This window comes from Bos indicus x Bos taurus, chromosome 28 (genome assembly GCF_003369695.1).
Source record: "Bos indicus x Bos taurus breed Angus x Brahman F1 hybrid chromosome 28, Bos_hybrid_MaternalHap_v2.0, whole genome shotgun sequence".
NCBI lineage: Eukaryota > Metazoa > Chordata > Mammalia > Artiodactyla > Bovidae > Bos > Bos indicus x Bos taurus.
In genome coordinates, this window is record NC_040103.1 from 8,750,904 (window position 1) to 8,762,928 (window position 12,025).

Genomic DNA, 12,025 nt, shown 5'->3' on the forward strand with positions numbered 1-12,025 from the left:
TTCATGTCACCACCCAAGGGTTAAAGGATCTGCCACCCAAGTTTGAGCCGAAATGTAATGTAAATGGTACTGCCACAAAAATAGACCTTTGAATCTCCTTCATTGAAAAAAGCAGAGAAAGAAAGGCCAAATTCAAAGAAATTGTTGTTCTCAATGGGAAAAAAAAAGATAGAGGTAACTTTAGCAGAGCTGAAATCTCAGCTCTGTGCAAAGGGACCTGGCTGTATCTCAGTACACAGATGTTTGGGTCATACTCAAAATATGAGAACGGCCTGTTCCCTCCACCCTCAAGACACCACCTCACCCTGGGACCTTGGCGGCCTCATATGAGTTTCAAGACACAGCAAACACAAAGCCTGCTAGGGTTTAGTAAACAGCAAGGAAGGGGAAAAGAGATGGTTCCTTGATGCAGTGAAAGAGAAATATGTCTTAAATTGGGAATAAATGTTGAGCTCAAATGCCCCTTCAGCATGTTGCCCTCCAGACCTAGAAATATCCAAGAATCTTTGAACCTGAAAGTCTTGGAAACTACAGGTCAAAGTGCAACAGTGGGTAAAGGGGGGGAAATTTAAATAATCTGGCTCTTTGTAGTCGGCCCATCATCACCACCACGTGGGATCTTAGTTCCCCAGTCAGGGATTGAACCCAGGGCCTCTGCCGTGGCAGATGCAATCTTAACCACTTAATCTTCCGCCAAGGAAGTCCCCTTAACTTCTAACTTTGATAGGCTATGAAGTTATGCTAGTACTTGTGGTTTGTAAAACAGAAATCCACAAACAGAAAGGCCCCAAATGAGTTTTAGATGCAAACCAAGAAGAATTTAATCAAAGGCAGATAATGACACAAATACCTAAAAGGTGTTCTCTCCACATGAATCCCAAGGCCACTGATTATAAGGAGAAACATGTCTAATTGTTTGAGTAGCTATTTAAAGAATAATGGAAAGAATTAAAAGGAGTTTTATAAGAAGAGAATGGTATTACTAGTGCAGACAAATAATACTGCTTATGCCTTGTACCTGTGACTCTCCAGGTAGTCAGAAGAAAGGAGCAGAGACTGATTCACCTTTGTAAACGGCCCTCCCCAACAACAAAACCAGGAATCTTCCATCTCAGCCAGGCTAATTACTGAGGCAATACCATTCACACAGGCACTGACATACATCCTATGAACACTCGTTTTGAAAAGTCATCTACTCACAGACATAAAGAACAGACTGGTGGTTGCCTGGGGAAGGGAGGTGGGAAAGGGAAGGATTGGGACTTTGGGGTTAGCAGATCCAAACTCTTATGTAGAGAATAAACAGCAAGGTCCTACTGGGTAATGCAAGGAGCTGTACTCAATATCCTGGGATAAACTATAATAGAAAAGAATATGGTAAAAGAACATAAACAAAAGTCACCCACAGCACTTACCCACACATGTTCCAGCCTCTGAAAACTGGTAGCCCTCCACACACTCACAGCGGAAGGTTCCTGGGTGGTTATTGCAGATCGCGTGATTGCCACACACTGAGGGCTGCTCTGAACATTCGTCGATATCTAAAGCAAAATTTTGTTTTAAGTGCAGACTTAAAAAAAAACACCTCTCCCAACATCACTATACATAATAAAATATAAAGTATTTTGGCCTGCAAATGGATCCATTTTAAAACACATTTTTAGTATTCCAAAAGTATCGCTAAATATTTTCTTCTGTGCATAACTGGAGATAGTGATCCCAAGGCCCTCCTCATAAATAAAACTGTGCTTCTCCCACCTCCCCCCAACCCTTTCCACCTTCCATCTCCTGGAGTTAGTTGTTGACCCAGGGACCACTAACATCAGATGGGCACATCTGTATTAGAAAGATGTGCAGACAAGTCTCCCAACTCTGAATAAGGTTCCTAAGCTACAGACTGTAATTAAATATGCTCTGGTGGTGCTAGTGGTAAAGAACCAGCCTTCAATGGAGGAGACATAAGAGACGCAGGTTCGATTCTTGGGTGGGGAAGATCCCCTGGAAGAAGGCATGTATTTTTGCCTGGAGAATCCCATGGACAGAGGAGTCTGGTGGGCTCCACCAGAGTCAGACATGACTGATCACGCATGTGCCACCATCTTGAGTTTAAGGCACTAAAAGGCAAATCATTAACTCATAAGATTAAAAGTGATGTTCTCTCATAGGATAATTCTGCGGTCATCGAGTGGTATGACGGGAACAAAGAAATACACATTTCAAAGCTGAACACACACATACATATACACGTGTTAGTTGCTCACTCGTGTCTGACTCTGTGACCCCATGGACTGTAGCCCGCCAGGCTCCTCTGTCCATGGAATTCTCCAGGCAAGAATACTGGAGCTGAACACAGCTAGGTTCAAATCCTGCCTCCTTTGGTGACTAGCTTGTGTGGTCCTGGAGAAGCTGCCAAACTACTCTGCCTCAGTTTCCCTGTTAGTAAGTACATACACTACTATTTATCTTGGGAAGTCCTTCTGAAGATTACAGAAAATAGATGCAAGCCTGACCTGCTCAAGAAATGTACCTATTGGGACTTGCCTAGTGGTCCAGTGGTTAAGACTTCATGCTTCCAGTGCAGGGGCATGGGTTTGATCCCTGGTTGGAAAACTAAGATTTCTCATGTCATGTGGTATGGCCAAAAAAGAAAAAAAATTAAAAATAAAAGAAATGTGCCTATTATTAAGTATAATACCTATACCACCAGCATGAGGCTGTTCCATTTCTAGGAACACAGACCTTGGATGGCCACGGCATTGGGAGGCCAGTCTGTAGTTACCACTGCTGTAAGGCTGGTTGGCCCAGACAAAAAAATCAAGCTGATCTGTCATCTCCTTGGTTACCTGCCCACTGATGATTTGAAATAAACACAGTCACACAAGATCCCTCTGTGCCAACCTCATTCTCAGGGTGTAGTTACTTCTGGCATTTTTCGAACTCTTGGAGATGCATGTGAGGAAGATTTCATAATGTCTGAGACCACACAACTCCCCTCCCCTCTCAACCTCCCCTTCTCAACTCCATAACATGAATCTTGCTCGTGCGTTTACCTCCAGTGGCCTGTCTAGCCAGTCTCTTTCCTGATGAGGCAAAAGTCCTGCTGGCTTATTAGACAATGTCACACAACACAAGCATTTTTGCCACTTCAGCCCCACAGTTGGACCTACACTCAGACAAAACACAAACCAAATGGCATTCAGCTTTTTGAAACTATACTGCAGCGTACATTTCTGTGACATGCTTAAGATATAAAATCTCATATCACTTACATGTAGAATCTAAACTATGGCACAAATGACCCTACCCACAAAACAGATCAAACCAGTCCATCCTAAAGGAAATCAATCCTGAATATTCATTGAAAGGACTGATGCTGAAGCTGACGCTCCAATACTCTGGCCACCTGGTGTGAAGAGCCGACTTACTGAAAAAGACCCTGATGCTGGGACAGATTGAAGGCAGGAGGAAAAGGGGGCGACAGAGGATGAGATGGTTGGATGGCACCACTGACTCAATGGACATGGGTTTGAGCAAACTCTGGGAGATGGTGAAGGACAGGGAAACCCGGTGTGCTGCAGTCCATGGGGTTACAAAGAGTTGGACGTGACTTAACAACTGAACAACAACAACTGAACACAAACTGACGCATAGACATAAAGAACAGACTTGTGGTTGCCAAGAGGCAGGGTGGGCGGAATGGATCGGGAGTCTGGGTTTGGTACATGCAAACTATTACATTTAGAACGGATAAAAACCAAGGCCCTACTGTATAGCACAGGAAACTATATTCAATATCCTGAGATAAACCATAATGGAAAAGAATATTTAAAAAGCAAAGTATACATGTGTATAACTGAGTTCTTTACTGTAGAGCAGAGACTGGCACAACACTGTAAGTCAACTATACTTCAGTCAAAAAAAAAGAGCTGCAAGATGTCAGACCAAGGGACAAGTCCAAGCACTGCTGGAAGGTTGCAGAACAAAGCCCCACCGAAGCCCCCTTTTAAGAAGCTGGAGCTGGGCTGGGGTAGAGGGATATTCAGCAAGTGTGGCTTCCTGGCTCTATCCACCAGCTGCTGCCTCAGCAACATGGGAGGAAAAGTCATTCTGGCTTCACTGCCTCTGCACTGCAGCTCTCAGAGGACACCCCGTGCAGACTGCAGGGCTCCACAGCCGAGACTGAGCTGCCAGAGCACAGAGCAGCAGTTTTCAATCACAGGGACAGAACACAATCACCAGGGGATATTTTCCAAGCTTCATTTCCCCCGGAAGGTTTTTTAAAAAGTATTTATTTATCTGGCTGTGCTGGGTCTTAGTTGCGGCATGTGGGATCTTTAGTTGCAGTATGTGAGCACCTTAGTTCCTTGACCAGGGATGAAACTCAGGCTCCCTGCACTGGGAGTGCAGAGTCTTATCCACTGGATCACCAGGGAAGTCTGCCACTGGGAGGTTTATGGAAAGGGAGATTGCATGTTTCAAGAAAGCTTCTTAGGTGATTGGAAGGATGTCCTCTGGCAGGCCCTACTGGGAGAACCACTGGCAAATAGGATCTGGGGGCTCCTGGGATGAGGGAGGGAATGGTTCCCCAGCACCATTCCCACCTCCACGAAGGTCTACACGTAAGAGCCAAGCTGGGTGATGCCTTTTTTTTTTTTTTTTACAGCAAAACCCTAGCAATCTCCCTGCTGATATCTCACGGTCCTTATAGTTTGGAAATTCTTTGAATGTCTGATTGAAACCCTCTTCTGTAAATGGAGGCTAGGACTCTAATCCATTCTTCAGTAGAAACAATGAACTAGTGATAACTGTTCCTTATAGAATATCACAATATTTCCTTGAAGATTATTGTTCTTGTTTGTGTGTGTGTATGTGTGTGTGCATATGCTCTCAGTTGTGTCCAACTCTTTGTGACCCTGTGGACTGTAGCCCTCCAGGCTCCTCTGTCCATGGAATTTTCCAGGCAAGAAAACTGGAGTGGGTTGCCATTTCCTACTCCAGGGATCTTCCTGACTCAGGAATGGAAGCTGCGTCTCTTCTGTCTCCTGCATTGGCAGGCGGGTTCCTTACCACTGAAGCACCTGGAAGTTCATTACTGTTCTTACTGGTCAATATCTGGACAACATTTTCTCTAGGAAGAGATTTCCTCTCAAATAAACCATTCCCTAACCCAACAGGAAGATCCTGAATTATTCTTGTAATCACTGCTTCCGTTTTGACTTTTTTTCTGAGTGGCTACTTTTCACATATTTTCAAAAACTCCAACAAATAATAGTTTCTCCAGTGTGTCCTCCTCATAAATGCCAGGCTCTGGGAGGAGACTCGTCTCAGGACAGATTTGTTAAATGCCTTGAGTGCACTCAAAATTACTCAATGAGAGATTGTCCAAAACTCTCTCTTACAGCCTCCCAACTGAGAAATACAGGGAAGCCGTCCTACCAGGCACCAGAGCTCTGATTCAACTGGAAATCTTCTCCAAATTACCCTGAACAGTCACCTTGCAGTATCCAACCAACCCCATCCTTGTTCTGGATGTCATCTATCATTATATCAATGCGACACACGCTGAATGACAAAGGCTCATCCTCATTCTTCTCTTCTGAGGCACTTTCCAGGTCAAAATAATATGTGAAGTGATCTGCTTAATGCAATTTCATACCAACAGCCTGGTGTCTCAATGCATTAATACTACGAGGCTTATTCTCGTGACTCAGAACAAAAAGTAGCAGGACTGGGAACAGACCCACGTGTAGATTCCATGGGGCAAATCTGCCACGCTGAGGGCTAACCATAGGGCAAAACCAGGTACACATGAACATGTCTTCGTGGGCGAGGACATAAGAAGGGTTTCCAGGACAGCAACACATCAATCCATAAAGCATGGCTGGTTGTGCCTTGGGAGATGAAGCAGCCAGCCAAAGCAGGATTAGCCCAAGGTTATGGCTTCAGCAAGGCGGGCATGGCAACCCACTCCAGTATTCCTGCCTGGAGACTCCCTTGGACAGAGGAGCCTGGTGGGCTACAGTCCATAAGGTTTCAAAGAGTTGGACACGTCTAGAGCGACTAAGCATTCATGCACGTATGGCTTTAGCAGTTGGAGAAGATGGCTCCATGTTTTATTACTGTTCAATTTGCTTAGGAAGCTGAAGCTGGGCTGCATAAAGACTACAGAGTTGGAGGCTTCTGCTAGAGAAATGGGGTCGCCCCATCTCTATGTGTTGTCTGGCAGGGCTCTGCTCACACACACACGGGATCATGCTGCTCTAAACCGGCCTGAGCCAATTCAGCCATTCAAGACTGGTGGGCTCTCTGGGGAAATACTGGGAAACTCTGAAGATCAGAGGTGAGTAGGAACTATGTCCCCTACACAGTGGTATGTTACAAGGGAAACAAGTCTCAGACTGAATTCTGTCACACAGACAAAGATATCAGCAAGCTGGCTGAACAATCGTACAAGCTGTTCCCGTAAGCCTCGTTTCTGTTCTTCATCCTTTCAGGCCTTCCAGTGAACACCATTCGTAAATTTCACTCTGAAGCAAATGCAGCATGATCAGCTAACCTTCACACTAAATCAGCACACTAAAGCTGCCATTAATTGGAGGCATTCAGTGGATTCAATTCAGTGGATTCCAGACCACAGGCATCATTCCTATACTCCAAATTCTGCTGTGCTACACAGATTATTTTGGCTATAGTCATTCAAGGGGGCTGCTCATCATTCTAACCAAACAGACATGTGCACACTACCCATTTCACTAGGGAAGCTTACCTCTAGCATTCCTTACATTTGTTGGTGAGCATACCGTGGCAGGTTAAGGAAGCATTCGACATTGTGGGTTTTTGGCCATAAGGCTCAGCTTGTGGGATCTTAGTCCCCCGGTCAGGGATCAAACCTGTGCCCCTTGCAGTAGGAGCTCAAAGTCCTAACCACTGGACCACCAGGGCATTCCTAGCATTTGCTATTCTTACACTAGTTGCATCTGTGTGGATTTTTCATCAAGATAGGAGTCAACTAACTGTCTTTTGGGGGCAAATTAAAATTTAGTAACAAACATAAATATCAAGCTAAACTTGTGAAAGTATTCAAAGTGAAATTTTAAGTAATAAGTATTATACAATGAAGACAGTGGAATAGAGGCACTTAAGTCAGGTACTCAAGGTCCAACATTCTAATATCCTTGGTTCCAGTTTCCCATCTGTAAAAACAGGAGTAAACTTCCCACCCATGAGGGTGGCTGCTATCAAAAAAACAAAACAAGTGTTGGCAAGGATGTGCAGAAATTGCAGCCCTTGTGTACTGGTGGTGGGATATAAAATGATGCAGCTGCTGTGGAAAACAACGTGACGGTTCTTCAAAAAAGTCAAACACAGAGTTGATGTGATCCAGCAATTCTACTTCTGGGTATATCCCCAGAAGAGTTGAAAGCAGAGTCTTAAACAGATATTTGTACCCCTATGTTCACAGCAGAAATATTCACAAGAGCCCAAGAAGTAAAGCAACCCAACTGTCCACAGACAAATGAATGGTTTTTGTAAAAAAATGAATATATGCATATCATGGACTATTTCTCAGTTTTACAAAGGAGGGAAGGGGGTAAGGGGGAAGGGACAAACTGGAAGATTGGGATAACACAAACACACTACTATATATAAAATAGATAACTAATAAGGGCCTACTGTTTCGCACAGGGAACTCTACTCAATACTCTGTAATGGTCTATAAGGGCAAAGAATCTAAAAAGGAGTAGATATATGTAAAACATATTCACTTTGCTGTACAGCTGAAACTAATACCACATTGTAAATCAACCATAGTCCAATAAATTTTTTTTTTTAAGTAAGGAAATTGTGACACAGGCTACAATATGTATGAACCTTGAGGATATGATGCTATGTGAAATAAGCCAGTCACAAAAGGACAGATAGTACATGATTCCACTTACATGAGTTACCTAGAGTCCTGGAATTTGTAGAAAGTAGAATGGTGGTTGCCAGGGGCTGGGGCCGGGGGCTATGGAAAGTCATTATTTAATGGCAATAGGGTTTCAATTCTGCAAATGAAAAGAGATCTGGACATGGACGCTGGTGATGGTCACACAACGTGAAAGTACTTAATGCCACTGAACCGTACACTTAAAAATGGTTAGAATGATCAATTTTATATTATGTGCACTTTACCACAATTAAAAATGATTTTTAAAAGACAGAAATGAAAACATCTATCAGAGCTGCTGAATTAGATGAGACGGTGTTTGTGAAACACCTAACACAACAATGTTACTAACAGTTATGGACACATGTTAAGTCACTTGAGTCACGTCAGACTCTGTGACCCCATGGACCGTAGCCCCACCAGGCTCCTCTGTCCCTGGGATTTTCCAGACAAGCATAACGGAGTGGGTTGCCATTTCCTACTCCATATGGTCATATTATGTGTAGTTATAAGCAGCCCTGACTTTCTCTTTCCTTTAAACCTGTGTATTCTCAAGATGAAGTGGTGTATGGCCTTATAAATTCTGCTCTGCTGCTTAGAGTCGGGGCATCTGATCAGATGATGAAGGGGCCAGGACCCTTACCATCGTGGGGAAACACCAAGTGTGGGGCTTAAACAACTCGGCACACCCATCAGTATTTATCTCCCCTGTGTTTCCTTGCCTCTCCCAGCTCTCTGCTTTACAGTATCTGTTTGCCCCCCGCAAGCCTCCCCACACACGTCAGAGTGAATGGCTGTACCATAGCAGGTCCGTCCGTCTCCTCGGAAGCCGATGGAGCACTCGCAGGTGAACTGGGTCCCTGGGCCAGGGCGACAGGCCGCATTGGAGTCACACCCATGACTGCCAATGTAGCAAGGATTCTGAAGGGCATCAGGGGAGCCATCTGCAAAGGCAGAGACATTGAAACCACGTGAGGATTCAGAAACACTTACAGGTTACCTCCTCCCCCAGAAAGTAGGACAGGATTGATGACCAGGAAACCTGCTGACTCCTGCTCACTTGAAGTGGGATCAGCAAACTACATCCCTTTGGACTCATGTCTATTTTTATAAAGTTTTATTGGAAACCGGCCACATGCATTTACTTGAAAGTGGTCTATGCCTGTTTTTGTGCTACAGTTGTAGAACTGCACTCATGACAGAAACTGCATGATGAGCAAAGCCTCCAGGATTTGCTGTTTGGCCTTCTAAGAAAAAATATGCCAACCCCTGATGCCTGGAGCTACAGCAGTCAAAGGAGGGAGAGAAACACCTGCCCTCTTCTGGTGTATGGAGAGCCAAGGGCCAATCTGACCAGCTGGAGAAGTGACCTGAGTATGGAGGGAGAACCAAAAATAACTGAGATAGAGAAATACCACACCCAGACACCAAATATACAGAACCTCTAGGGCCTAAAGACTTGGACTACGTGAGGCCTTGAGGCTGGGCTATCGCACTGGCTCCAGGTTCTTCCACAACCAGAAGCAGCCCAGCCCAGACCCCAGCTCCACACTGTGCTGTCCCAGGGCAGAGAGCTCGCTGTAGGCTCTGGGCCTGACTTTTAGCAGATTTGATTTGGATTTCCCCAAGCCCTGAGCACACATTCCTTTCACAGTGAGTGTCAGAGTTTTTTAAAATAGGCACATGAAAAGATGCTCAATATCACTAACTATCAGGTAAATGCAAATAAAAACTACAAGGGGTACTACCTTTCGCCAGTCAGAATGGCCATCATTAAAAAGTCTACACATAACAATGGTGGAAAGGGTGTGCAGAAAATGGAACCCTCGTGCACTGTGAGGGAATGTAAATTTGTGTAGCTACTATGGAAAATGGTATGGAGGTTCCTCAAAAAGCTGAAAACCAGAGTTGCAATATGATCCAGCAATCCCACTCCTGGGCATATATCCAGACAAAACTACAAAAAGATACATGTCCCTATGTTCACAGCAGCCAAGACAGGGAAGAACCTAAACGCCCATTGACAGATGAATGGATAAAGGTGTGGTACATATATACAGCAGAATATTACTCAGCCATAAAAGGGAAAAGGGAATGAAATAATGTCATTTTGCAGCTACATGGATGGACCTAGAGACTACCTTACTAAGTGAAGAAGTCAGAAAGACAAATACCTATGTTATCATTTATATGTGCGACCTAAAATATGACACAAAGAACTTATTTACAAAACAGAAACAGGCTCACAGCCACAGACAACAGACCCATGTTGTCAAGTGTGGGGGGCAGGGGTGGGCGAGAAGGGGAGGGTAGGACTGGGGAGTTTGGGATTAGCAGATACAGACTATTACATATAGAATGGTATAGAATGGATAAAGAACAAGGCCCTACTGTATAGCACAGGGAACTATATTCAATATTCTGTAATAAATCATAATGGAAAAGAGTAGAAAATAAATACAGAAATAAAAATAAATGCCCGGCTGCAGGCAGGTGCAGCCCTTGAATGGTCTACTCTTTACCTTAGGTTTTCTAAGAATCATAGATGAGAAGATGTTTATTTTTGTCAGGAGCTATTTTAGCATGACTTTCTTCTTACCGAGAACAAGAGATGAAGAACAACACGTCAAAAACACAGAGAGGGCCACGCAGGTGGACACACACACACACACACACACACACACACAACTCCCAGTCCGAGCCGCCACCTCTTACCCCTCACAGGACCAATGGAGTTGCTGAGAGCATAGCGCAGGATCCTCTCCTCCTGGTTGTACAGGACAAACACGCTGTCCACAGAGAGCTGCTGGGTGCTGGGCAGGGCCGGCCGGGAGTCGTCGTGGAGGCACTCCCGGAAGGTGATGGTCTGGCGCCACCGGTAAGTGTGGGCGTGCGAAGGGGCAGTGCCATGTCGCTCGGGCTCCGTCACCGTGTACTCCCGGGTGGAGAATGATGTGATCACTGGATATGGGTGGAAGCAGGAGACAGAGGAGAGAGCTTGAGGATGCAAGAGGCTTAGGACATGAAAATCATCAGCAGGGCTTCCCTGGTAGCTCAGTGGTAAAGAATCTGCCTGCCAATTTCGATCCCTGGTCCGGGAAGATACCACATGCTGTGGAGCAACTAAACCCCTGCACCAAAACTACTGAGCCGGTGCTCTAGAGCCCAGGAGCTGCAACTGCCGAAGCCCTGGGACCGCAGAGTCGTTGTTCCGTGACAAGCAAAGCCACTGCGATGAGAAGCCTGCCCCCCGCAACTAGAGAGCAGCCCCCACTGGCAGAAACTAGAGGAAAAGCCTGACCAGGCCACTGCGATGAGAAGCCTGCCCCCCGCAACTAGAGAGCAGCCCCCACTGGCAGAAACTAGAGGAAAAGCCTGACCAGGCCACTGCGATGAGAAGCCTGCCCCCCGCAACTAGAGAGCAGCCCCCACTGGCAGAAACTAGAGGAAAAGCCTGACCAGAAGTGCAGACCCAGCAAAACCCAAAATAAATAAATGAAATAATCAGCAGTATTCTCTGCTCATAATGTGATCAGATGAGAGGTCAGATGGAACAGGATAAATAAGACCATTTATTTCAGTGTTGAGATTCATTCTGCTACCTAGATTTCCTATTATTGCTGTTATTTGCATTAGGAATATTTATTGCTTTTTCTCATCAAGTGTTTCTCTGTAAGTTCCTTAGTCAACCCCGGGACTAAGGGCTGATGGAAAGAGCACCAGCTTGGAAAGAGATACTCGAGAATTCACAACTTGGACCTTCATTCACAAGGAGCATGATCACAGACCAGTTACTAACTTCTTTACCCTGTTTCCTTTACAACATGGACTGGGGTAAGGATGAGATAATATATATAGAATGTCTGGAATCAAGCAGGCTAATCCTCTACAAGACAAACTACCATTTATGGAGCACTGACCATGTGACAAGCAGAGTGCTGACTGCTTTCTATGGGTCATCTCACTTAGGATTCAATAAACAGTGGCTGCTATAAATAACTCTAGATTAAACGGTTCTCTGATGTATAAAAATGAGACACTAATAGGTTTCAGTAGCCAATTTCTATAAATTACTAAAGAGCTGTGAGCAAATCT

General features: G+C 44.8%; 1 protein-coding gene across 2 annotated transcripts in view; it reads right to left on the reverse strand.

Annotated features, from left to right (window-relative positions):
* The window catches only part of NID1 (nidogen 1), a 97,109-nt gene that overhangs the window by 36,172 nt on the left and 48,912 nt on the right, over positions 1-12,025 (reverse strand). For both annotated transcript variants that reach the window (XM_027531125.1, XM_027531124.1), the window contains exons 8-10: positions 10,646-10,891; positions 8,731-8,874; positions 1,416-1,541 (exon numbers count right to left, since the gene is read on the reverse strand). In XM_027531125.1, coding sequence (XP_027386926.1) covers positions 1,416-1,541; positions 8,731-8,874; positions 10,646-10,891 — 516 coding nt within the window. The remainder of the gene's footprint in view (positions 1-1,415; positions 1,542-8,730; positions 8,875-10,645; positions 10,892-12,025) is intronic.